This window comes from Muntiacus reevesi, chromosome 2 (assembly GCF_963930625.1).
Source record: "Muntiacus reevesi chromosome 2, mMunRee1.1, whole genome shotgun sequence".
Lineage (NCBI taxonomy): Eukaryota > Metazoa > Chordata > Mammalia > Artiodactyla > Cervidae > Muntiacus > Muntiacus reevesi.
In genome coordinates, this window is record NC_089250.1 from 180711184 (window position 1) to 180738433 (window position 27250).

Genomic DNA, 27250 nt, shown 5'->3' on the forward strand with positions numbered 1-27250 from the left:
TATCATTCTTGGAGCTCAGGAGTGAAATTTCCTGTTACATGTGTGACTGCAAAGTGCTATCTAAACTTCAGCTTAGGGAGAAATGAGGGACATTACAGGGACCTAAGTGACTAGCAGGCGTTTGGGATGAATACTTAGAAATTAAAGTAGAACTTTTGAAACCTGTGTGTCCAGACATCTTAGATTTTAGGGTCTTGAATGAGAAAAAGAAAAGGCTGAATAGCAAATTATCTTTACAAATCTGAAAGGAAGCAAGTTCTAATTCAGTTAGCTTGAGCTCTCAGAGTGTGCTAGTTATTCTTCAGTAAGCATCAAGAATTATCCAGCATATCATTTTGTTAAAACTTCATTTTCTCTAACCAATTTCAAGTAATAAATCTGCCCAAACATGTTGTGAAAACTAATAAAGTTGATGCCAACTCATTTGGCCTGTCACTGTTGTAGTGGTGGCTGCTGTAATTCCAAAGGACCTACATTTCCAGGAGAGGGCTAGGGCAGAAATCTCAGACATTCCCCAAAACATTCACAACCTTCCTCTGTAACTTGTTCACCAGAAGAAACATTTCATCTGTCCTGGCTTATCATTTTGAGAAAATAAAAAAAAACAAGTTTATATTTATTGCATGCTTACTATTTGCTAGAGATGATACTAAACCCCGTTCATGGTCTTCCTAATGTTCCTAGTAGGTTGGTAATTGTTTCAGGCTCAGTTTTCCAGTTGGCCAGATCAAACCTCAGGCAGGCTGAATGTGAGATTGAAAGTGCCAACCGTTTCTCAGTGGGGTGGGTGAGCACCCATACAGCAAGGGGAACGATGTGCAACAGTATTTAGGGCCTGACCCGCAGGAACGTTCATTAGTGCAATCAGGTTAGTAGGACCTCACTTTGAAGCGCTGCATCAGGAAGGACAGGGATAAAAAGCATTTCTGTTGGCACTAAGCTGCCACTCATGGGTTTTTGATCAGGATTCACACCATCTGTGTGGTCCCCAAAGCTGAAAGTGTATGTCTTAGGTTCACGATCTCAGATGACAGTGGAAGAAAATGCAAATCAAGTGGCTAAAAGTGGAAGAAATAAGAACCTATAAAAACTGGTAGAATTAGTCAAGCAGGACAAATGGAAACTTAACCGTTGAGGGACTTCCCACCATCACTGCAAGGGGCACAAGTGCCATCCTTGGTCGGGGGAACTAAGAAGATCCCACGTGTCCCGCAACCCCCCAAAGTCGCTGAAATTAAAAACTCGGTGTAGGAGTTAGGTTACACAGCTCAAGTGAAACTAGGAAATCTGAAGAAGTTACACAATGTCAGGACACAAAAGTTAACTAAATGAGACTTTCTTACTGGGTTTAGGGTCAACTTGCGTTGGGAACACAGTAGGGCGCGGGCCCTGGGGAGGGAGTTCGGAGAGCCTACTCTGAGGAGCACGCACTGCTGTGTCCACAGCGACCAGGCCCGTACTGCGAGACCTCAGGGGAGGGAGGGGCGCGCGAGGATACCGCCCATTTCTTTGGAAGCAAGAGTGGGCACACGGCCGCTCGCTAAGTCCCTAAACCGTACAGGGTCATTTATAGATAGTCTTCGGACAGACGCCGTCACTTCATAAAAGTCCACACCGGCATCGCGGACGCGGGAGGACGCGTGACGAGAAACGCTCCCCGTTCCGCTCGACCGAGCTTCCGGCCCGGAGACGGGCTTCCTCCTACGTCACGGCCCCTGCGACCCCTAGCGGCGCAGCGCCGCGGGGCCCCGGCGGGCTCCGCCCCCGTAGTCTGGAGGGCGGGACTTCCGGGCGGCGGGACTTCCGGCAGCTGAGTGACGGGCGCAGCATCAGCATCAGCGGCGGCGGCTGAGCCCTGAGGCGACAGCGGCTGCGGCGGCGACGAAGGGCCGCGGCCTGCGGACCACGGGCAGCCGGGGCGGGCGGGCGCGCCGGCGCACAGCGGGCCGCGCTGGCGGCTGCGGTGGCCACGATGATGGAGATCCAGATGGACGAGGGCGGCGGCGTGGTCGTCTACCAGGACGACTACTGCTCGGGCTCGGTGATGTCGGAGCGGGTGTCGGGCCTGGCGGGCTCCATCTACCGCGAGTTCGAGCGCCTCATCCACTGTTATGACGAGGAGGTGGTCAAGGAACTGATGCCTCTCGTGGTGAACGTTCTCGAGAACCTCGACTCGGTGCTCAGCGAGAACCAGGAGCACGAGGTGGAGCTGGAGCTGCTGCGCGAGGACAACGAGCAGCTGCTCACCCAGTACGAGCGGGAGAAGGCGCTGCGCAAGCAGGCCGAGGAGGTGCGTGGGCCGGTCGCGCCGGGGCCCCGCCCGGGGACCCCCGCCCCGCCCCGCCCGGGGACCCGCCCTCAGCCCCCGCCCTGCGCGGGCCCCAGCTCCCGTCCCGCCCAGCCCACCAGTGCCCCCGAGCCCCGAGCCCGACCCGGGGGTGATCCCGACCGGGAGGTGGGCCCGACCCAGGGATGAGTCCGACCCCGGGATGAGCCCGACGGGGGAGTGAGCCCGACCCGGGGGTGAGCCCTGGCTCCCCCTTCCTCTTGGCAGGCTGCTCCAGCCGGGAGCCCCAGCCCTGAATCACCTGGCGTCCCTGGGGGACCTTACAACCTAAACCTTCCCGGGCCTCCTCTATATCCCCCTCTCATTGCAGACACCACTTCTTTTTGCTTTTGTGTGTGTGTGTTGCGCAAACGTGTTCAAGACCGCAGTTACTACTTCTGGTTGCTGCAATTCTAAACCCTTCCAGGAAGGGGATTTATGGTCTTAGGGTCTGCGGCCAGAAGAGGTGTTGTCGGATCTTTTCCGTGCCTCTCTGACCCAGTGTTTTGAGGGTCGGTGACTTGGGTGAATTTGGTGACTGACGTAAACACATAACCAAAGCCATGGTTAGGTTGGTTTTCTTGCATCAGACGAAAGACTCCAGGTTTCTGGAGGCGAGTGCTCTGTTCTGTGGTTTCCTCCGTTGGAAGACAGTCAGCTTATGTGGGAAAGGCTGAGAAATTTCACTGGCTTCTGAGAAGATAAAAGTAGAATTTTGAAGTATTCAGTCGTCCTCTCGGATACCTCCATAGCCTGGAGCTCACTTATTTGTGAACCGGTTAGAAGAGTCATGCATTGCAGGGAACACCTCTTAGCTTCATTCATTCACTATGAAATACTTAGCCCCATTGGCAGAGCCAGGTGGATTCGGGGGCCCCAGGTTCTCCTTCCTACTTTGCGTCTGTGACCTTGTCCATGTCGCCTGCCCCTCTTCCAGATTTTGATTTTCCATCAGTCATATGAGTCGGCTGCCCTGGGTGATCTCTAAGCCCTGACGTTCTGATGTTCCAGGCACTAGGTGATGCTGTTTGACTTATGAATAGGAAGTTTCTTATAAATGAGTTAAATTTCTTTTTAATTAATTTGGGTTAACATGTTTTTTATTTTAGTATTGAAATGGAAGATTGCTTCAGTATCTTGGCGTTTTCTTAAGGCAGGGCAGTTTATGTCCTCTTCGTTTGGTTTAAAGCATGTTTATAAAATTCCACCACGCCTTGTGTTGTCCCTACTTACAGTGGCTTATTTTGCTCTTGGGTTTTCCATCCATCTGTCAAAAGGCGATTGCCTATTGATAGGGGTGCCAGGCTCCACCAGAACTGATTTAGGACTCTCAACTTAAGGGGGTGCAAGAGCTTGTGGAATCCTAGAGTTCAGAGTGGCCCTAGGCATTTACTGGGGAAAGAACTGGCCTGGACTGGGGGTGGGCCAAGGTCACGTGGTCTAGAAGAACCAGGCCAGGACCAAGTCTGCCCTGACCCCTGACTTCCTTCCATGTCATGCTGCTGTAGGAGGGCACAGAGCTGCACCCCCAGGCTGGAGCGCTGGGGCTCCCCTCACTAGCCTTGGGCCAGTGGCTGCCTCACGCTGGGCAGCACCGCCCACTTCTCTGACTGCTCTCAGCCGCCACTTGATGCCTCACTGAGGTTTTGAGTAGGTTTGTTTTCTTTTGTCCTGTATCTGTGTGGTCAATATAGTGGAAGAGAAGAAACTAAAAGGAGAAGGATGGACAACTTTCAGGTTGAGAATCCTAACGTTCTAGCCTAAGAATTAGCTCTGTGTGGTTGAGGTCCCTGCTCTGCTGTGCTCAGTTCAAGTGTAGCCATGATGAGAGTGCTTCTGGCCTTCCCGCTGCCGCCCCTGGACTGAGAGCCGGGTGCACGGGCGGCCTGGGGAGAGTGCCCTGGCGGCCAAGCCCCGCCCCGCCCCGCCCACGCCATTAAGAGATGCTGAGCAGGGCCACAGAGCGCAGGAGCGCTTGGCTGGTGGGCACGCAGGCTGTGATCTGACGCTTAGGATGTGCCCTTGGAGAGACTTCATGTGAGGTTACAACCAAGAAAAGAGCCAGGGACTTCCCTGGTGGTCCAGTGGTTGGGACTTGGCCTTGCAGTGCAGGGGGCGTGGGTTTGATCCCTGGTTGGGAGGCTAAGATCCCACATGCCTAGCTGCTAAGAAACAGACAGAGAGCAGACAATATTGTAACAAATTCAAAAGACTAAAAAACCATCCAGGTCAAAAAATCTTTAAAAAAGGGGGGGGAGGCCAAACTCTGTAACCATTTTTGCACTTGAGCTCATTTACTAAATCCACCAGACAGAAAAGACCAGTATACATGGTGGCCTGGCTTCTTTTTGCAGACGAGGCCTGAGAGCAGAGATGAGGGCCTGAGACCTGGGAGCCAGCCCAGCCCCGGCTGCAGGCACGTGTGTGATGCAGAGTGGCTCCTTCTCTGGGGTCACCCTGCTCAGGAAGGCTTAGTCAGAGCTGGGTAACCTGAGCTGCTGCAGCCTTCCGAGCACACGGAATCTGCAGAGTTAGAGGGAGCCTGGAGCAGGGCAGACGCCCCTGCCCCACACTTCTTGACCGTAAAAGCCGCAGTGAGAGATGGCGAGTATGTTCTGGCCCCCAGGTGACTCATCCATGGGAGTGACAGTAGCTAGAGATGGTGGGGCCCGGGAGGGGCCCCAGCCCAGATTCTGCAGGCTCTGGAGTGCCAGCCTCGCCTCTGGGAGCCACACACCCTGCAATCCATCTCCCCCTTTCTGGCTGCCCTGGCCGCACGGCACCCTCTGTAAAGCCAGTGGGTTGCCAGAGGTGGCACATTGCTTTCATCTCAAGTGCCAAGTCCCATGATGGGCTGTTGTTTGCCTGGAGAATTGCGGCAAGGCCAATCTAGCCGAGTCAGGGAAGAGCACCTTGACGGGGTGGCTTCGGCTGGCCAGCGTGGGGCGCCACGGTCTCTGACTGTGAGGGTTTTGTCCTTGTCATCAGGGCCAGTGAGTCCTGCTCAGATTTGCAGGGCCAAATGGATGCTGCTGGCTTCTGAAACCTCTACAGAGATCTTAAAAATGCTGAATCTGCATCCCATACAACGTGTTTAAAACCCACTGAGTTCTTTCTTAATGGGAAAGAAGGTTAGAAACGGGCATCTGATCAGGATGGCTGGGAGCAAGTGGGTCGCCCAGGCAGCGCTGCCCACGGTGGCCGCAGGGAGGCTCCGGCCGAGGCCGTGTTGTCTCTGATCCTGGGCAGCGCAGTGCTCAAGTGCTGGCTTACAGAAGGGCAAAGTGTCCGAGAGACAAGGTGTGGTTTTATTAGCCTTCCTCTGCCTGAAAATCTTTTTGGCCCTAAAGAAACTACTACTGACACACCCCCTCCTCCTCATCAGGGACTCCAGTGCAGTGAGATGGGGCTGTGGGTGTTTGCTCAGCATTTATAAGCTAGGAAGTTTATTTCTATCCAAAACTGTGTGTCGAATCACCTTGTACAAAAGTAAGGCTTTTCACTGAGAGTTATTTGTACAGCATGAAGCTGGAGGGGGCAGAAGCCATCATCCGACTCTACAGTGAGGCTCACTTGGCATTTTTTCATAAGTGAATTAATATACTGAATCAGGAGGTTTTCTTTCTACGTGCCACATTACAGACAGTAGACTCACCCCTGCTTGGACAGGTGAGCAGTTTCTTCTTCTGCCATGTTGTCGTGTTAAAGCAGTTATTTTTCTGTTCTTAGCTTTTACTAGAGGAAGCCATTAAGATTTGGTGCCTGGAGCTGCCTTGCCTGGTCGCCTCTAAATATTGGTCCAGTAGAGCTCTACAGTCACACCAGACTCTCCCTAAACATGGAAACAAGCAGGCCCCGCAGGGCAGAGAGTCTCTGCTTCCTGCTCAACCAGGGGCAGTGCCCTTCTGGTCCTTCCTGCCCGAAGGTCGGGTCCCACAGAGATGCCAGCTGCCCGTGCGTGTGCGCCCGAGGCAGGAACGCGGCTCTCCTCTGCTCCTGCCCCGTGCTGAGCCGTCTGGTTCCTGGAGGGCAAGGCCACTGTCTGTGGTTTTCAGCCATCCGTCCATCCGTCTGTCTGACACAGCTCTGCGTGAGGATGAAAATTTCTGCTGTGTGTGTCCACACAGGACCACATACTTTTCACGTGTGGCTCAGGCGCCTGAGGATGAGTTTTTATTATTTTCATGTAATTTAAGTTTCAATAGCCACACGTGGCTGAACTGGGGAACTGGGCAGCACAGCCATGGATGGTGTGGCTCAGCTGTAAGGGCAGGCAGGAAAAATTCTGTGACTTGTTTCATAGCCTCTGGTAAGAAAGGAGGGGACTTAAAAGGGGGAGTGTTTTTCCTCAGTGAACATGTTCTACAAAGAGAGGAGACCCCAAAGTGTAGCAGGTTTTGAAACAGGAGAACAGAAGAAAATATTAATGAGAAAAAAAAAAAGGGTATTCTAGCTATTTAGGAAACAGCAGAGAGGTGATGAAATTCTCGAGAGGCTGAGGAGAGGTCTGGAGGGAATCCCCAGCACCTCGAAAGCAGCCTGTGCACACGGCTCATGGTTAGACCTTGGAGCCCCACCTTCTGTTCTGTTCTTTGTGAGGTCAGAGCACTAAACTGTAATGTTTAAAGTGTGCGGTTTGGGGACTTTTGACACGTCTACACCCGAGAAACCATCCTCACAGCCAAGATGACGCTGACCTCCACCGTCCCCAAAGTTTCCTACGGCCCTGCCCCCATGGTCTCTCCCCACTCCCCCGCCTCCCCAGGTGACCACGGCCTGCTCTCTGTCACTGTAGATTCATGTGCACTTTCTAGAACTTTGTTCAAACGGAATCCTGCAGTATGTGTTCTTGTCTGGACAGACTTCTCTCACGGGCGTAACAACATGAGGTTCACCCGGGTTGTGGTCCTTCTTTCATTTGTCCCATCCTTGCCAAGTACAGCCCGCTGTGGGGTGTCGATCAGTTCCCTCTGGAAGATGGGCAGGAGAACTGAGTGTTTAGAATGCGCTAGTAGCTGGCAGGGTGTCCCAGGAGGGTGTCCCTTTCACCAGGGCAGGGAAGGCTCACCCCCCATGGAAGGAAACATTCGCCAACACCCAGAGCCGTGGAGTCATAAGTCAGTGACCTTCGCTGAGCCCTCACGGTCGAGAGCTTTGGGAAGAACCAGGTTTGGCAGAGCACGGCTCCAGCGGCAGCTTGTGAGACAGGGCTGGGGTACTTGGATTCTGATCTTCAGCGGCGGTGGGCCCCCAGCCCTGCCTCTGCTCCAGCGCCCTGGAGGCCCTCCTTCCACTCAGCTGCAGCTGGGGCTCCTGCCCCTTGACCCCGTGCAGCCCCTTACAGCCCCCTCCCCCAGCAAATTGGACCCAGGTCCGGGCGGGTCCCCCAGCGTGAGACCTTGGGCTTGCAGTGTGCACTTCCGGACACAAGACCACGTCCTTTGGTCTGTCCCGTTGGGCTGAGTGAGAGGGAGGTAAAAGTCGAGCAGGTTAGGAAGTTGAAGTTTGTGTAAACTGCTCAGAACGCTTCAGAGAGCATAACCTACTGGAGAGGAACTTCTCCCCGGGAAGTTTCTCCCAGGCCCAGACACTTAGTTTTCATCTTATCTTCCTTTTCATTTCCTTCCTCTGGTACCAACCATGTCATATATAGTAAAGAAATGGAATATGGGGACTTCCCTGGTGGTCCAGTGGCTAAGACTCCGTGCTCCCAATGCAAGGGACCTGGGTTCAATCCCTGATCAGGGAACTAGATCCCACCTGCTACAACTAAAGATCACCCAACTAAGATCTTACATGCCACAACTAAAACCTGGTGTGGTCAAATAAGTAAATATATTAAAAAAAAAAAAAAAAGAAATGGAATATGGATTTCAACATGCAAAGTATGTATTAGTATTTATCATAAAATACTTAAATACATATATAATGTGTTAAAGTGTGTAGATTTCACACACACACACACACACCCACACACACACATCTTTCCTGTCTGTCTTACTAGCTTTTGAAAATCTATGTGAATTAAACCAATGCCGTTTATTGGGATTCCTCTCAGGCAGATGCTGACCCAGTGGTCCCTTTAGCCTCAGTGAAGAATCTTTGCTTTTTCTGAAATGAATCCAACCTAGTGCTTGGATTCCTTTCCACTGGCCTGATAGCAGGGTGCATGCATGTCAAGTCACCTCAGTCATGTCCAAGTCTGTGCAACCCTATGGGCTATAGCCCACCAAACTCCTCTGTCCATAACTCCTCTGTCCATGGGATTATCCTGGCAAGAATACTGGAGTGGGTTGCCATGCCCTCTGCCAGGGGAGCTTCCGACCCAGGGATCGAATCTGCATCTCTTATGTCTCCCACATTAGCAGGCAGGTTCTTTACCACCGGCGCCACCTGGGAAGCCCAGCCTGATTGCAGACATGCCCTCCCTCCCTCTCTCCCACCTGCCCACACTGCATTTTAGACGGAAATGGTAGCAGTGGAGGGATATGGGAAGAAAGCTGGGGAAAAACCTCTGAGGTGTGAGGTCTCACAAGTTCATCACGTCAGTGAGCATCCGGTAAACACTAGATTGTGACAGAAGTTGCTGACAGCAGTGGGCACTAGCCGTCTGGAGAGGGGTCTCCCCCGGCACAGAGCCTGCACTGCTCTGCCTGCCTCAGATCAGACACCCCAGAAGAGGCTTTATCTTTTGGAAGTGCACTCTGCACCTACCCTCAGGAAGGAATTATATGCAAAAGAACAAAATCTTTGATTCCTGTTGAGTATATTTTAATTCAGCCAGAATTGAATTATCTCCTGTGTGTGACCCTGGCCTAAAGGACATATATGAGGGAAGGATTGGAGTTAATGTCTTAATATACTTTGCCTTTAAGTAAAATAACCCTCCATTGTGAATGTTACCAGAATTCTAATGACTGTGCTACAAGGAGTGTTTGCCTAGGAATGTCTCTCGTGTTCTGAAATTGGGGGTGCTGGCTTCTGTTGTCTTAATTTTGTATTTGACACGAGCAGTCAGTTTACTCCTTAAGTTGGATTTTTTGTATAGACTGGGAAAAATGCTCTCGACCCATGGGACACTGAGAAAAGCTTCCTTGATTCCTGGATTTTACAAGAGCCTACACCCTCAGATTACTTCAGTATGTACCTTAAAATTCACCAAAAGCAAATTCCAAAAACTAAAGCTTAATTTAATTTTAAAACAGAGCCATTTTTTTAGTGGGAGGGAGGGGAAAGTATATTTTAGAAACAAAAGCTGCAAAGGGAATTGAGTGGTAAATTGGTATTTAGACATGGGAATCAGGGGTTTCCCAGCTCAGCATTCCAGGTTAAATCACCCTGATGCCTTTTCCTCAACTGTCAGTTGTTCGTCGTTGCTGTTTGGGGCCAAAAGATTTCTTGTGAGATGTCTTTGAACCTCTGTGTGTTACTAGGTGCTAAGTGACACTTGGAATAGCCTTGGTTGGACAGATGACATTTCCAAACAAACTCAGATCTGTGGTGTGTGTAATTGACACATGTCATTGGTGTGTGTCTTTTTCACTTGGCTCTGACCAAGCCTTCTGGGGTGTCCCGAGGACATGCCATGTGTGAACCATGTCTCAGACGAGAGATTCATTCTCTTTCACCATCCAGCACCGTCGACCCACCAGGCCGACCCACTCAACCCAAATGCTGTCAATTAAGACTTTTATTCCTCTCATTCCCATTCATATTGGACAAATTGAAATGGCCATATTCAATAAATGGAAAAATGTTTAGCTTTCTTACGGAAGACTTGTTTATAGAAATAACTTACCCTGTGCCCCACCCCTGAAAATTCTTGACTCTCTTAAATTTTAAGCAAATGATCTAGGACTTCCCAGATGGTCCAGTGGCTAAGACTCCGAGCTGTCAATCCAGGGAGCCTGGGTTCGATTTCTTGCTTAGGGAACTAGCCTCCAAATGCTGCAACTAAAGATCCTGTGTGCTGCAACTGAGACCCAGTTCTGCCAAATAAATAAATATTTTTTTAAAATAAAGTAAAGGATCTGTAAATACAAATATGTTCTCCTTCCTTGAAAACATCTATTGAATCTTTGTGACTTTAACCCAGTTAACAGAGTTCCCTCCTGACCCCTTGCCCCGCCTCCCCCAGCTGCTGTCTCCTTTCCTCACTCACTTCACCCCCAGCCTCAAAGCCCCTGCTTCATTCCACCAATCGCTTCTCATTTGTCTTACTTCATCCCAAGTCTAGCCCTGAGGGTTGCTCACACAAAGCAAAGATTGAATACCTGCACCAAGAGACTTCCCTGGTGGTTCAATGGCTAAGACTCCCCGCTCCCGATGCAGGGACCCAGGCTCGATCCCCTGTCAGGGAACCAGATGCCACAACTAAAGATCCTGCATGCAGAGATGAAGATCGAAGAGCCCGTGTGCCACACCCAACGCAGCCAGATAAATAAAAATCAATGTTTTAAAAATCAGTAAAATAAATAAAATGATCTCTAAATAAAAGTATGTTCTGCTTCCTTGAGAACACCTATTGCACTTTTTGTGACTTTGACCCCGATAGTAGAGTTCCTTCCTGACCCCTTGCCCCGCTTCCCCCAGCTGCCTCCACTCGTTCTGGAGAACTGTGATTTTCAACCAGTTTTCCACACTCACTTCGAAGCCTCGAAGCCCCTACTTTATCCCACCAGCTGCACCTCATTTGTCCAGGGAATTCTTACTTCATCCCAAGTCTCACCCCGAGTGGTTCCTCATACAGAGTAAAGACTTAGTAACTGTTTAGTCTTGGCCAGGCACTAGTCCTTCACATTATTTATCCCTCATAATATTTGATGAAAGTGATGTTGAATCTTCCGTTTCAGTTAAAGAGCTAGCTTGCCTCTTGATTAACTAAAATTACTGTAATGATGTAAGAGTTTTTTCAGAAGAAGAAAGAGGACATCTTTCAAGCTCAGAGCAGCGTGTTGTGTGTGTGATGCTTTCGTGGGCTCAGAGCCCCCGAGGTGCCCCTAGTTAGCTCTGTCTGGTTCCAGGCTGACCTCCAAGGCAGTGGACAAGGAATGGCTCCTCCACAATGCCAAGTGCGGCGGTTGCCGACCCGCCAAGGGCCTTCAGTGTCCCGGTGCTGGCCCAGCCCAGCAGAGAGGCCGAGGGCTGGCCCTCTAGTCGACAGAGGTCCCCCGGGGGTTTCTCAGGGCTTCTCATTCATCTGGGGAGATGCTGCGACCCGAAGGTGATCGAGAAGCGGATGAGCTGATTCATGGCGTGACCAGGCCTCTGGGGGCTGTCAATCTGCATTGGATTTTTTTTTCTCAAATATTTTGTTTCAAATCAAGAACTGTTCAATCAAACACTTACTGAGCTTCCCTGGTAGCTGGTAAACAATGCAGGAGACTCAGGTTCTATTCCTGGGTCAGGGAGAGCCCCTGGAGAAGGGATAGGTCACCCACTCCAGTATTCTTGGGCTTCCCTGGTGGCTCAGCTGGTAAAGAATCCACCCGCAACGTGGGAGACCCGGGTTCGATCCCTGGGTTGGGAAGATCCCCTGGAGAAGGGAACGGCTATCCACTCCAGTATTCTGACCTGGGTCACAGAGTCGGACACAACTGAGCAACTTTCACTCACTCATCAACTTTTCAGGCAATAATACTAGAGCAGGTGGCCATTTCCTCCTCTGGAGGATCTTCCTGACCCAGGAATCGAAACTGTGTCTCTTGTGTGGCCTGGTTGGCAGGTCAATCCTTTACTACCAGTGCCACCCGTGGACTGAGGAGCCTGGCAGATTACAGTTCATGGGGTTGCAAGAGTCAGACACGACTCAGCGACTAAACCACCACCAGCATCACCTGGGAAGCCCCTCTGTGTTGGGTTTTAGTGATCACCTATCAGGACGGATCTAGAAACATCTCACTGACCCTCTTAACAATCTGGTTTCTCCTAAATTGAATTTTGCTTCAAAATCTTTTTAGCCGACTGTCAACTATGAAATACAGGTAACAAGATGAGATACAGGTGGAATTGTAGGGAAATGATTGGCACACAGAGTGCTCTTCTTTGTGTAAAACCTTGGTGTTCCAATTTGGACGCAGGACCGGTGCTGTTTACAGGGAGGGAGAATTTCCCTCTTCCTGCCTCCCCCCTTCCTGCTGCCCCATCCCACCGCTCTTCACTGGCTCAGGGTGAGATTTCCCTTCCTCCCAAGTCCAACCCTGAGCATTTTGCCATGAAAAACAAGGACCCCTTCCTGAGGACCAAGGAACTGATGCTTTCTGGCAGGCAAAATGCTGATTCAAAAGATGCGTGCTAAGTCGCTTCATTATGTGTCTGAATCAAAAAATAAACACAGTAAATGCAAGGACTTCCCTTATGGTCCAGTGGCTAAAACTCTGTGCTCCCAGTACAGGGTCCCAGGTTCCATCCCTCGTTGGGGAATTAGATCCCATATGTGGCAACTAAGATCGAAGATGCCTTGAATACCCAAATGAGATGCAGCACAGCCAAATTAATAAGTATATAAATAAATAAATAAGTGATTGAGGATGACTCTCCATTTAATCAAGAAGGATTATTCCCACAAGTGGGAATAACCAAGAAAGCAGTGATAAGGAAGACTGAAGAAGTGAACTGTATATTATCCATTAAAAGATGATATAATACTGCAAGTTTAAGGAAACCTTTGGTTACTGGATCAGATGTAGACTGAAATAGTCTTAGAATCTAGCAGATGACAAAGTACCCCTCAAAGCCTTAAAGAAAGGGTAAATTATTAAGTAAATGGTGCAGAAGTAAGTGAACTTCTATATCGCACACAAAGTACATCCTGGGAGAAATACTTGCAGCATAGAAGACAAATTCTTGAATGGATCTAATAAGTCCTTACAAATTGTTAAGTAAGGGCCTGTAGCAGGAAGTTGGACAGAGGACATGATGAGCTGTGGACTGAGGAGCCTGGTGGGCTACAATCCACGGGGTGGCAATAGTCAGACACGACTAAGCGACTAAACCACCAGCAAAGCAACCTGAAAGTCCAGCAAGAGGCAACGCTAGTTGTGTAGACTCTGCCCTGCACACACTCACCCTCAGGGGAACACACATACAGCTGTCAGAAGTGGAAATGGTAGATGACTGCTCTTAGTGTGGAACAACATGCCAGCATAAACGAGGGAGTGAGTCAGGTCCAGATCCCGTGTACAAAATGTCGGCCCGTCCAACACAGACACACACGGGAGTCTGGAAGAATGTCTTCCTGTTTTATCTGATGCTGTCTGGATGCTGGAATTTGGTTTTGTTGTTTAATCATTGATAGCACAGCAGAACTATGTGTTTTTTTTTAAAAGTTCACTTAACACTCATATGATTTTTCTATAAAAGTATATGTTTATATCATTTTTTAGTAATAAGAATTAAAATTACCCAATTTAAAAAATTTATTTACCAGTTAATGGCATGTCTGTTCTTCATATGCTGGTCATGACCACAGTCCTTCAAAACCGCTTATTGTAGTTTTTCGTGCAGCTGCACCATTTGTGTGTGTTTTCATGGCAGCAGGTATATTCTTCATCATTTACTTCACTTAAGTTGCATGTGATGTCATCAGTGCAGATTTTCCTTCTCACTCCCTTCCCCGGTCCTGCCCTCTTTGTCACTGCTCTGGGTGAGGCATCCTTCGGGCAGGAGCCCCAGTGCTTTTCAGCGCAAGACCTCTGCAAAGCTGCTGTGGGGAGAAGCGTCTCTGGGGCCCCAAATGGGGCTGAGGGGCCGAGTGCAAGTGTTACGGGAAATACAGCTGTGGCCACCATGAATTCATCAACTCCCCCAGACACCTGAAACCTGGAAGCCACAAACTGCTTCACATTCCCATCCCCTGAAGCCTCTTGACATCCTCAGAACCCAGCTGACGTATGTGCTTCCTACAAATGAAATTTGTTACTAATATTTCCATTTCCCATGTAGTAAAATCGAGGTTTTAACAGGTCCCATCAGAGCTGTGGCCAGGCTATGTGTCCTGGGGGGCCCCACCTGGTCCACCCCCGGGACCAGAGCCTGCCTTCACCCCGGGCTGTCAGAGTTAAGCTCAGTCTCCTCCTAAGAACATTTAGGATTTTCTTTTCCTTTGTGAAGTGCTTTCTTCTCACTTGATCTGGGAATAATCTTGCTCAGAAAATTACCACGTAAGGTGCAGATTTAAAATCCAGACCAACACCCCCTATCCCCGTTTTTAAAAGAATCAGAGCAGCGCTGAGGGTTGCTAATTATTCCACAAATGATGGCATCCTGAGCTGAGCAGTGACCGAGATACATGTTAGGAGGGCAGTACGTCTGGCCTCTTTTAGATGGTCGAGATTGAAAGGAATCAGTTCAGTCTTTTGCACAAGGACCAGCTACATCATTTGTGGGGCTCAGTGTCAAACTGGATGTACAGGTCTCTTGTTTAAAAACTATTAAGAGGGACTTCCCTGATGGTCCAAGGGCTAAGACTCCGTGCTCCCAATGCAGGGGGCCCCTGTTCGATTTCTGGCTAGGGAACTAGATCTCACATGCTGCAGTTAAAGATCCTGCATGCCACAAATAAGACAGTGCAGCCAAATAAAAAATTTTTGTTTTTTTTAATTGTTTTTAAAAAATCAAAACTAAAAACTATTAAGAATTTCAAGGTTAAAGTGAGCGTTTAAGTGTGTGGGCTCTTCCAGCTTCAGGCCCCAAGTGACTTCCCAGGCAGCTGGTCAGAAGGTTGTGGTGTCCACTCTTGGGGAGCTGTTTGGCCCTCGCCTCCCCCAGGGCCGCTGAGGGCGGTGGATGGAAGGAAAGGGGCTCTGGGGTAGGGGGCCCACATTTTGAGTCCAAGCCCTTCCCCTTCTGAGGGGCTGATGTCGTCTGACCCGCCCACGTTTACTACACCTGCTATTTCTCTTCCTTGCACATATAGAAATTTATTGAGTTTGAAGATGCCTTGGAACAAGAGAAGAAAGAGCTGCAAATCCAGGTGGAACACTACGAGTTCCAGACCCGCCAGCTGGAACTGAAGGCCAAAAACTATGCAGATCAGAGTAAGTCGGAGCCAGAGGGAGGAAATGGTGCTTGAACGCACTTGTTGTCTTCAGCCCTGCCCCAGATGGGAGGGGGGGTTGAGCGATGAGAGCCGCATTTCATCTTCATTGTGAGTCCCTCAGTTATTTGTTTTCTCTCTTTACACGGCTGTGTGTGTCTGTCAATGGCCTCAACTCCTCTGTGGAAATAAAGTACGTAAATAAGGTCCCTCTGATGACAGAGCACGTTTGCTTAATGCTGCAGTCTGGCCCTAAATGCAGCGGTCTGTGATCTCTGTGTGGCTTTTCAGGACAGGCTCCCCAGCGGTGGTTTGGGGCTCCCGTGAGTGCTCCTGGGGGGCGGGTATTCCCCCGAAACGGGGTGCGCTTGTAGGGACAGTTCCTGGGGAAGGTTTGGCCCAGGAGGGTGCTTATGGGAACACCCTCTCCGTTGCAAGGAGAGGCGAGAAAAGCATTTTGTTTTTAATAAAAAATATTATTTTAGCTTTAGAAGTCAATGTTTAAACTATACTGTCAGGGACTTCCCTGGTGGTCCCGTGGCTAAGACTCTGAGCTCCCAGTGCAGGAGGTCCGGCTTTGATCCCTGACTAGGGAGCTAAATCCCACATGCCGCACCTAACACCTAGCACAGCCAAATAAGCAAATATTAAGGGAAAAAAAACTATACTGTCAAAGTTATAAGGACCCCTGTAATCTCAGGTTTCTGTAATAGAGGCTGGGCCGAGTTTGCTGCCTTACTTCACTACCTTGGATAACAGGTGCCTTCATTCCTCTGAAAAGTTAACAACAAAAAAAAAGATTTGGTGATTGGGTCTATCATATCCCAGACCAAGACATGAAGGCCATTTGCTGAAGCCAGTACCCCAGAGGTGCTGTAGGTGAGAGTGTGGGTGACCGGTGGCCATGGCAATGCACACACAGACAGATACACACACACATGCAGACAGACACAGACAGACACACACACACACACATGCAGACACACACACACACACGCAGACACACAGACACAGACAGACACACACACAGACATACACAGACATACACACACATGCAGACACACACAGACATAGACACACACACATGCAGACACACACACACAGACACATAGATGCACAGACACACACATAAACACACCCAGACACAGATACAGACAGACACATAGTCACAGACACACAGACAGACATGCAGACAGACACAGACACACACAGACACAGATACAGACAGACACATAGTCACAGACACACAGACAGACATGCAGACACAGACACAGACAGACACACACACAGACACATAGATGCACAGACACCCAGACAGACACAGATACAGACAGACACATAGACACAGACACACAGACATGTAGAGTCAAACACACAGACACAGACAGACACACACACGTCTTTGCAGGGCGGGAACAAGCAGGGGCCCGTTTCAGTTTGGCATAGATCCACCCTTTCTGTAACTCCACAGAATCCTTCACGCTCCCTTTGCTTAGAATACTTTCACATATGAAACCTTTTCACCTTTTCTCAGAGAAGGAAATGTCCACCCACTCCAGTACTCTTGCCTGGAGAGTTCCCTGGATAGAGGAGCCAGGCGGGCTACAGTCCATGGGGTTGCAAAGAGTCAGACATGACTGAGCGCACAGGACATCTTTTCTTAGAAGGAAAACACATATAAGTTCCACACCACACTCTGAATTTTCCGTTTGGTCAGTGCCAGGAGTCAGGACCAGGGAAAGGGTGCCCCATCCCGTGCTCTGCACAGAGTTCCGCTAGGCTGCGGCTGGAATGAAGGCCCGGGGCACAGGGTGTCTGTGGCCTGGTGGCCCTGGGGTGGCCCTCTAGGTGGTCCGGGCACTCCCAGAACATGCAGAGGGCCATCCCAGTGCCGCAGCCCGGCGATGGCGTGGTCGTGACCCCGTCTCTCCAGCCCCGGGTCCAAGTGAGGGACACGGTGTGTTCCACCCTGTGTTTTGGACTTTCTTCTCTTGAATGTGTGTCAGAGGCTGGTTACTTCCAGATTCAGCCTCTGTCCACGAACCACCCGCTCACTTCCTGTCCACACTCGCCACAGCTCAGCATGCCCGTGGGTTCCGCCCGTACCTGGGAGCTGCCTGCTGACTGAGGCCCGTGCGAGTCTCCCCCACTGGCCCTCTCGGAGCAGGATCGATGGTGCTCAGGGCCCGCCTGCTCGTGTTCCCAGGGTGGGCGCCAGACGTGGGTTTGTCTGCAGCCCTCTGCCCCCGGCAGGCCAGCCTGAAGCAGGCTGTGACCTGGAGAGGCGGGTGTCTTGTGTCTTCCAGTTTCCCGGCTGGAGGAGCGGGAGTCGGAGATGAAGAAGGAATACAACGCGCTGCACCAGCGGCACACGGAGGTGGGTGCTGCCCAGCCTGGCCGCCTTCTGTCTTCCCGGGGTGCCCCTGCTGAACTGGCGGGCCGTGGACCCCACGCGGCTGACGCCTGGTCCCTGTACTCTGCCTCCTCCTCTGTCGGAGCCCTGAGAGCAGCAGCCGGGGCGGGCGGGCAGCGCTCACACGGACGTGTCGTCCCCACAGATGATCCAGACCTACGTGGAGCACATCGAGAGGTCCAAGATGCAGCAGGTCGGGGGGAACAGCCAGACGGAGGGCAGCCTGCCAGGGCGGAGGTAGGAGCCAGCTGCACCCCAGCGCCCTGACCCCAGGCTCAGGAAGGGGATGTCTGATCGGAACATGTGGCCTGAGTGGGGCTGTGTGCTTAGGAGGCGCCCAGCGGGATACGGGGCCACGGGCAGTCACGAGGGCCCGGGGGAACCGCGTGGTTGGTGAATTCGCCTACTCGGGAAAATCTACTTGTAGCCTCAGAACCAGTGCTCAGAGCACTCGGCAGTCACTGCAGGTGTGCGCAGAGCATGAGAGTGTGAGTTACCTGATGCACAGGACGCCAGCTGGGGTGGCACCAGGAGCCTCTCCGCCCCCGGCGGAGACGCCCGGCCTGGGGCCGGTCAGCAGGAACGGGAGGTGCCCAGCCCTGGCCTCGTCCTCTGCGATGTGTTAAAGTTCACCACATGCTTCTGCGCCTCGTCTTCTCTTTTGTGACATAAAGGAAACAGGATCCACCAGGATGGGTGGGGGATGAAGACTCCCTGTGAGATGCGTGTGTGTGTTTGCACTGACTTCGTCGGCCACAACCAGCTTGCATTGCGAGAATTGGCTGTAGGAGTGGGGTGGCCCCTCACCTTGGGGACCAGCAGACACAGCTATGCACCGCGCACCAATTTCATTCGGGGAGCCGAGACACCTGAAGAGGCCAGGCTCCTGGTCCATCTTCAGTCAGGACAGAAGCACACCCCCGTCCCCGGGGAGCGCGCGGTCAGAGGTCTCCCAGGCCTTGCCTGTGCGGGCCACGGCTCTCAGGCTGCAGGAAGGAGGAGGGGCCTCAGGCTGGGCCCCAGCGTGCCCCGCCCCCAAAGGAGCTGCCTCTGCAGCTGTGGCCCTTTGTTCCCTCTGTGAATGCCTAAAGCCCCTGGTCCCTCCGGTAAAGGCTCCGTTTCTCAGCGCCCACCTCCTTGGTGCATGATGTCTACAATCAAGAAACTTCAGGCCCATCCATGCCGGACCTGTCAGCCCCTCACCCAGTGTGGTGGGCACAGCTGTTGAGTCCTCAGATTCGAAACCAAAGTGCAATGTGTCCGCAAGTCCTGGCAGAACCTGGCAAGGATGGGCGCCAGGACCCCCAGCCTGTGTTCAGATGGTCTCGCTGCTTCCAGTGGGGAGAGGGGCTCCAGCTGCTGAGGATGTTTCCTTTCTGGAAATGCGAGCGTCCCAGGAGAGGGTGTCAGGTGTCATTATGTGACCCCGGCTCTGTGAGTTCAGCGAGGGAATACGTACCAGAGTTTGTTCAGATACACAGCCTCTGCAGATGTTGCTTCCGGATCAGGTTTGTCTGAAGGTGGGCAATGTCCATCTCCAGGCTGCCGCTGCCTGACACCACAGATGCCTCACACCTGCCACGAGTCATGGAGGGACTTCCCAAGCGACCGCGCCAAGTGCCAGCCTCGAGTCGGGGGCTCCCTCTGTAGTTCTGGGGCCCCTGTCCCGTCCTCCTGGGTGTGGCCTCACCGTCACCCTCTCCAGGCTCTCGGGCTCTGCTAGATCTCTCCCAAGCAGAGCCCCAGGGAGGAGACCCCTGCCTGCAGAAAGCGATGTGGGGGCTGTTGCCCATACCCCCTCTGTCCTGGAGGTAAAGAAGCGCCTTCCTGTGTGTGTTGGGGGGAATGGCCAGAGCAGTGCTTCTGTGGGAAGCTGAGGGCAGGGCCATGCCTGGGCCGCGCCTGTCGCCCTGCCAGCTGGCTGGCCGCCGTTGGCGTCACCTTCACCACAGGGCACAGCCTCGCTTGCTCGTGCCTGCGGCAGCGTGTAGAACCGGGCTCTGCTGCCCTGCAGCCCCGCCGGGACCTGGGCTCTGATTGAGAGGTTCCGGGGCCCCGTGTGTGTCTGACAGCCCCTGGCGGACTTGAGGTGAACAGATGTGGCCCCGTGTCCAGGCGGCGCCCTGATGAGAGGAGAGGGAGCACATCCCGCTGGGGCCCGTATGGCAGGTTGAGGGGAGGCCCGCTTTTCTGTAGGGTACACCCCGTCCTGCCGCAACTCTGGATCCCTTGGGGCCCCCCCAGGAGGGCCTCCTCCTTAGCGCTGGCCCCTGAGCCTCAGCCATTTTCCGCCACACCTGGCCTGGTGTCATGACCTTGTATGTCTAGAATAAAACTGATGAGCGTGTTTGAGCCGCGAACGTGGCGGGTGTGACCGTGTGTGCTGGGGTGTCTGGGGAGGACGCTCGACCCCAACCCTGTCTGAGTGGGCGCCGCCTGCCGTCCAAGCCAAGAGGATGTGTGTCTGTGTGTCCTGTGTCCGTCCGGAGCAGGCGTCTGCACGTCCCACGTCTGTCTGTCCCCGTGGGGCCCATTCCTCTCCGTGTGCCCACACGTGCCCCCAGCTCTGACGTCGCCCTCTAATGTTGTCTTCTTGTCTCGCCCCCCACCCCCGCCCCGTGCCGCCCCCACTGTGTGCCGCCCCCACTGCGTGCTGTCCCTGCCATGTGCCGTCCCCGCCGTGTGCTGTCCCCGCCGTCTGCCGCCCCCGCCGTCTGCCGTCCCACCTGTGTGTTGCCGCCCCGCAGTCCTCGCCAGTCTTGGAGGAGAAGGTAAAGCCCACGGCCGTCCCCAGGCCTTGGGTTGGGGGAGCCTGGACGGCCGCCGGGGTCGCACGTCGATCGGAGGCTCCGAACGCACGTGTACAGGGCCTGCAGCTGAGGAGAGTGGGTGGGTCCCAGAGAAGGGAGCGGTGCAGGCCCCACCGGCGCAGCCGGACCTCATGTCCACACCCCAGGAGGCGGCGGGTGCCGGTGGAGACCCTGCGCCCGGCGTCAGGCAGCCCAGTGCGGTCGCTTGGCCCAGAGCCAGAGGCATGCCGCCTGTGAGCCGCGTGGCCCTCTCAGGCTGGAGCCTTGGGGGTGGACGAGCATCGGCGTCCCCCGGGGGAGCTGTGGGGCTGAAACAGGAGGACGTGGTGGCCAAGCGTTGGACAGGGCTCTGGCTGGCAGCCAACAACAATCCCCAGCAAACACTCCTGAGGCTCGAAGGGGAGAGCACGCGGGACTCATCCCTCATGAGGATTTCCGTTGGGGAGCTGAGCCTGGCCATGTCCGTGCGTGCACAGGGCTGTGGAGGCGGGTGACAGAGAAGAGTGCGACCTGGGAGGCAGGTGGCCCCTGCTGCCCCTACCGTCATGTTGCCCCGTGGCACCTGCTCACAGCCTGGCCTGAAGGACCGGGGTATGCAGCCCCCGGTCAGAGCTGGGCCTGAGGAGAGGAGGCCCCCACACAGGAGCCCCATGGAGGAGCAGCAGCATGGGAGCCCCAGGGAGGAGCCTGCAGGCTGTGCTGCCTCCCTGGACACCCGGGGCCAGGGCCTGTGGCCAGCAAACAGCCCTGGAGAGCATTGTGATGGATCCGCGGACCCAGCCTGCCTAGCTTGCTGTCTGAGCTCCTTCTAAGCAATGGCCGAACCTTGTAGAAAGTGCTGTCTGTCTTGGGGGATGAGGACCGACAGAGGAGGCGCTGGGGATCGTCCGTAGGAGACGTCCAGCCCCCCAGGCCTCCTCTGGCTCTGTCCCCCACAGAAGAGCCCCAGAAGGCACAGCCGGGCCCCTGCAGGGCAGCGTCCTCCTGAGCAGGACAGACAGGCAGGAAATGGGGACCCCAGCTGTGCCAGCCCCGGAGCCGTGGGGGACCCCGGCAGAGACCTCCTGCCTGGACTCGTGCCCCTGGCCGCTCCGCCTGCCTGTCCACCACTTGCACCACCAGGAGCCATGAAGAAGCCCCCACCTCCCTCCAGACAGCCCAGCCTCTGAACCAGCCCCTGGGGACCCCCGAGGCGGCCTTGCCACCCGCACCTCAGTGCCTGTGTGACGGGTCCAGACGCCTGGCCTGACTGGGCTCTGAGCAGCATGGACTCTGCACCACCCTGGGCCTGGCTCTGTGCCCTCGCCACTAACAGCCCAGAACGTCTTCCAGGGACTGAGCAGCCACGGCAGGTGGCTCTGAGCTTCCACCCAGCTTACTGGACATTCCCAGTTTGCTTGCAGAGCTTTAAAAGGAAGAACCACTGGGAGTGAGAAAAAAGCAGAGCGTTCGAGCTCTCTACTCCAGACCCAGGGCTCCTGAGAGCAGTGACGGGACATGCAGCAGGGGAGAAAGGTTGACCCCTCCTGACCCTTGGAGGCAGAAGCCGGGCCGAGGAGAAGCCAGGCGTGCCTCTGGTGAAGTCACAGGGCCACCGTAGGCCCTGCCGCACAGGCGTCTGTTTACAGTGGATGCAAAGGAAGGGGTGGTGACGCTGCGACGGGGGATGGAACGAGGGACCACTGCGGAGTGGAGGTGCCCTGGGCAAGTGAGCAGGCTAGTCTGCCTGGCCGCAGTCAGCGGGGTCAGCAGTCTCAGACACCCGGCCCAGACGGTCACAGCCCACGCAGCCCTGGGCGGGGGCGTCGGGGGGAGCAGCCCTGGCTGCACCCTGGACACCCGCACGTCCAGGAGGGGCTTGCAGCCCTGCCTCGGGAGCCCGTCCTCTAACCCCTCCCTGTCCTCTCTCTGCCTTTCAGCAGGAAGGAGCGCCCCACGTCCCTGAGCGTCTTCCCCCTGGCCGACGGCTCGGTACGTGCGCAGATGGGGGGCAAGCCCGCGCCTGCGGGGGACCACTGGCGCCTGAGCGACCTCGGCCAGCTGCAGCTCAGCTCTAGCTACCAGGTTCCGTAGCCGTGCCGCGGAGTGCGGGCGTTGCCCCAGTGTCCAGGGGGGTGTGGTCCGCATGGGTCCCGGCCGCCACGGGACGCTGCCTGCGCTGGGGCGAGCCCAGGGCAGGGCTGAGCACAGTGACCATCCCTCACCACACCCCAGACCAGGCTTCTCCCCGCGCGTGGTCCTGGCGTCCGAGGTTTGCGCTCCAGCCAGGAGACGGCCAGAGGCCGGGGGCAGCTTCTCTCCTCTGGGCTGTTCTCCCTGGCCTGCCTGTGCCGATGACCTCCAGACCCAAGCTTGAGAAGGTGGACATCCGGGCTGCCCAGCTTACTGAGCGCCCCCCACCCCTGGCACTGGGGTCCCGCAAGGCCAAGGGCAGACACTTGTGCAGGGCTCCCCTGGCACTGTCTGCCCATCTTGGTCTATGGACTGCATCAGCCTGGAGAAAGCAGGCCGCGGCCCCCCTGCCCGTGAGGAGGCCACCTTGGGGGAAACGAGGCCGCCCTGGGTCTGGTGATGCCCTGCACAGGCCGTCAGAGGGTGCCCGTGGGCGGCAGAGCCCTTGGCCTCGGGGTCGGGGGGTGGACCCGGGCCCAGGCCTTCCTGTAGCTTCCCCCGGCCTTGCAGCACGCGGCCGGGCTGCAGGAGGCTGCCAGCCACCAGCTGCGTTGGAAAATGACCCCACTTTCTCTGCGTTTGTTCTGCGGAGTGAGCCTCGCACCCTCCAGTTACTGAGGGTCCCGCTGGCAAGTGGGGTCTGGGCAGAAGGGCTCCTCGGGGCTCCTGCTGGGCAGGTGAGCCTCAGAGCTGCAGGGTGGGGGGCCTCCCGGACGGCCCCTCATGTCCTCACCACGTCTCTCCTCCTGCGTTGTCTGGATCGTCCTCTCTTAATAAACCATAGTCTTTTTGTTTTAGTTCATAGGTGTGTTTTGTTTGATTTCCTTTAACAATTACTTTTAAGTTCTTTTTATTTTATGCTGTAGGTTTTCAGGTTTTCCTAATTTTTTAATTTGCTTTGTTGTTTTGTTTTGTTTTTTGTTTTTATGTACTGTACTTTCAGTGTTTTAACCAAACAGTTGTGGCTCCTCATGGGAGGCACGGCCGCTGGGATGTGGGTTCTTTGCATTTGGAGGCCACTGCTGCACGTTGGTGTTAGAGGTTGGCAGGTTTCTTTAGGTAAGTGGTGGCCAGGGGAAGTGTCCTGTGGGTAAGTGGTGGCCTGTTGTAGGGCGACAGACAGCTCGGGGAGCCAGGGAGGCCTGGTGATGCCGCCTCGCCCCGCAGCGATCTCCAGGGTCAGGAGGCCCAGGGAGCAAAAGCGTTCAAGTCACGGACAGGAAGGGCACATGGCCGTCGAGTCAGGTGGTCTGGAAATGTGCGCTTCCATGTGGCGTGGGCTCACGTGGTGCCCCGTCCTTGTGAAATCCCGGGGCAGCAGCCTCACGCACTGCCCTCCTCAGGCACCAGCAGGAACCCTCCCCGTGGGTCACTCGGGCGCCTCTGTCGCGTAGGCAGGCAGTGCACACGGGGCCATCACAGAGGCCTGCAACATGCACGGTGCTGTGAGGAGGAAGGGGTTTGTCCTTTACAAATTGGCCCTAGCCTGCTGAGCCCAAACCCAAATCAAAAGTGTTTGCCGGTGACCTCTCACCGCAGCCCATTGGCAACGCGGCCAAGTGTGATTGGCTGGGGGGCCGTCCTGTGCCCTGTGGGGTGTGGTGTCCCCTGGGGACATAGCCAGCAGGATGGAAGCCCCTCCTAGCGGTGACGCAGATGTGCGGCTCCTGGTGGAGGCGCCTCAGCCCAGGAGGGGTGGCACCCGGGGTGACCAGGCTGCTCGGGGCAAGGCAGATCTCAGAGGTTCCCAACCAGCTCTGACCCCCGGTCACCTGGAGGCGGCCCCAGGAGCCCAGTCAGCCCTGCCTAGTTACAAGCGGGAGTCCCAGCTTCCCTCCAGCTTCACGGAGAAGGCCACACGCCCACCGTCAGGTCCTCTGGGAGCACCAGGGGGAACGTGTGCCTGGAGGGGCCTCTGCAGCTGTCCCCCGCCCTGAGACTGTGCCCCTTCTCTGCACAGACGAGAGACTGTGGGATCCTGGGCTCAGTTCACAGAAGATCAGGGGCCACTGCTATTGAGGTTCCCCAGGAAAGACGGATGGAGGGGAGCACAGTATTCAGACAGCGTGTTCTGTCTCCAGGGAGATCCTTAAGGTTGACAGTTGATGGCAGTTTTTACTAATCTGATCTTTTTGTACTCCTGAAATATTTGGGGGACATCCCATTCTGTGGAAGTTGGGTTTCAACTTGTTTGCATTTGCGCAGGTGTCGAAGGCAAACTTTGGTTCAGCTGGGCCGTGGAGGTTAAGTGAAGCTCATCCCCTGGTGTCTCTTTGTTGGGGAGGGGCCACCACTGGCAGGATCGGGGCGTCACAGCCCCTGACTATGGCCAGGGCAAGAGAGGTCTGCCCTTGAGGGCCTCGCAGAGGAGCGTTAACTTTGTCAGGAGGCACGCTGGCCTCTGCAGCCCCCTCCCCAACTGGGGGGCCTCTGCCCTGCCCCGGGCTATGGCTTAGCTCTGTCTATTCTCTGGCTACAAGAGGTCACTGGCCCTGTCCACATAACTTCATGTCAGGCCTGGGGAAGCCTTTTAAATAAGCTGTAGCTGCCCCTGGAGAGCCAGAGGCTGCAGCCGGACGAGCCGAGTGACGGGAGGAATCAGCCCGGAGGGAGAGAAGTGTCCCCTGTCCCGTTCGCTCCGGCCCCAAGTGCTGTGTTACTGCAGCTGAGTGGCAAAGACCCCAAGTGAGGGGGCCTCGAGGCAGGGGACGATACCCGCCCGCCCGGCCTCCCGGGGCCGAGGCCTGTGCCTCAAGCTCCCTCTCCCTGTGTTTGGCCCCAGTGTCCGCAGGACGAGATGTCCGAGTCGGGCCAGTCCTCAGCGGCGGCCACGCCCAGCACCACAGGGACTAAGTCCAACACGCCCACGTCCTCTGTGCCCTCGGCCGCGGTCACACCCCTCAGCGAGGGCCCGCAGCCGCTGGGCGACCACAGCGGCTCCAGGAACAGCAAGCGGGCGCGGGAGAAGCGCAACAGCCGCAACATGGAGGTGCAGGTCACACAGGAGATGCGCAACGTCAGCATAGGTACCGCGCCCGGCCGCCGGCCCCCCAGAAGAACCCTCCCCTGACCCTCCCACCCACGCTGGCCTGGCCTGGGGTCTCCGGAGAAGGGGACCCCAGGGCAGCCACAGGGGGTGCCAGGAGCCCCCGGCCACCCCCAACCCAGGCTCCACTGTGTCCGCCAGGCATGGGCAGCAGTGACGAGTGGTCCGATGTCCAGGACATCATCGACTCCACCCCAGAGCTGGACATGGGCCGGGAGCCCCGCCTGGACCGCACAGGCAGCAGGTACTCGCTGGACCCAGAGCCCGTGCCGGGGGTTGGTGCCCCTGAGGGAGGTGCCCGCAGCCTCTCGGGGTGGGGGGGGCGAAGAACGCCAGGGGCGCTGACCCACCACCTGCCACGCCCGCCCCTGCGCCAGCGGTGCCAGCGTTACGGCCCCGCAGGGGCATCCCCACGCTTGGCCCGGCGGTGCTGCCCGCTCACTGGCCTCCATCACCGCGTGTCCTTGCAGCCCGACCCAGGGAATCGTGAACAAGGCTTTCGGCATCAACACCGACTCCCTGTACCACGAGCTGTCGACGGCAGGCTCCGAGGTCATCGGAGACGTGGATGAAGGGGCCGACCTGCTAGGTAACACATCCGTCCCCGGGCCTGCTGTGGGTGCTCTTGTTTGTGATGAGGGCGGAGTCTCTGTGAGCCAGGAAGTTCTTTGTACCACCTGTAAATGTGGAGTGTGCCGCCCTGCGGGGTTTGCGGTGCTCACGGAGTTGAGCCACTAATTGCAGATGACACCGTCACCCCAAAAACAGTCCTGTCCCCGGGAGTCCTCAGTGGCCCCTGCGCCGAGCCCCTCCCACCTTCAGGAGATGTTCTGGGAGGGTGGCCGTTGTCAGCTTTTCCAGTTCTCAAGGAATGTACCCAGGCAGTCAGCACCCTCCACAAGTCTCAGATGGTGTAGAGAAAGCCCGTGTAGCCCAGAGGTCAGGCTGGGGCCCTCAGGGCAGTGGTGGCAAGTCCCACAGTCTCCCAGGTTCCGCCCCACCCCCAGGCCCGGCTTGGGTCCAGAGCGGAGCCTGGAGAGGCGGCCTCGTCCCTGAAGCGTCCATCCCACTCCGAGCCAGCGAGGCAGGCGTCGGGGCCGTGGTCCCCTGGGGTGGGGAAGGTCCTCTCATTTCTCCTCGGGCTGGGGCAGCAGCTGGAGCCGGCATAGCTGCTCCCTCTGGACGTGTGGCCAATGGGCTGGTAGCAATCCTCCAGCGGCATCTGGGAGCCCTGCCTTCTGACGTGTGGTGTGGTGTTTGACCAGCTGCTGCCCGAGCAGGCAGGGCTGTCCAGCATCCTGGAGTTTTTGTTGTCAGTCCTGCTGCTGCTGTCTCTCCCCCAACAGACACGCCCACGGCACTCGGGGCATCTCCACAGTGGGTCCCTGTGTGGACAGCACCACCTAGCCAGCCTGCCAGTTGCCCACACCACTAGGCCTGACCTGCA

At 55.3% G+C, this 27250-nt stretch overlaps 1 protein-coding gene across 8 annotated transcripts in view; it reads left to right on the forward strand.

Annotated features, from left to right (window-relative positions):
* Positions 1 to 1645: 1645 nt before the first annotated feature.
* Positions 1646 to 27250, forward strand: part of MAPK8IP3 (mitogen-activated protein kinase 8 interacting protein 3) — a 41293-nt gene continuing 15688 nt past the window's right edge. For 2 of the 8 annotated variants that reach the window (XM_065924004.1, XM_065924007.1), the window contains exons 1-9: positions 1646 to 2290; positions 15243 to 15363; positions 17669 to 17739; positions 17921 to 18012; positions 20523 to 20546; positions 22505 to 22556; positions 25540 to 25783; positions 25945 to 26047; positions 26274 to 26392. In XM_065924004.1, coding sequence (XP_065780076.1) covers positions 1973 to 2290; positions 15243 to 15363; positions 17669 to 17739; positions 17921 to 18012; positions 20523 to 20546; positions 22505 to 22556; positions 25540 to 25783; positions 25945 to 26047; positions 26274 to 26392 — 1144 coding nt within the window. In that variant the 5' untranslated portion in view covers positions 1646 to 1972. Of the gene's footprint in view, positions 2291 to 15242; positions 15364 to 17668; positions 17740 to 17920; positions 18013 to 20522; positions 20547 to 22504; positions 22650 to 23713; positions 23817 to 25539; positions 25784 to 25944; positions 26048 to 26273; positions 26423 to 27250 lie in introns of those variants that run through there. The other 6 variants (XM_065924002.1, XM_065924003.1, XM_065924005.1 and 3 more) reach the window with 6 other exon arrangements.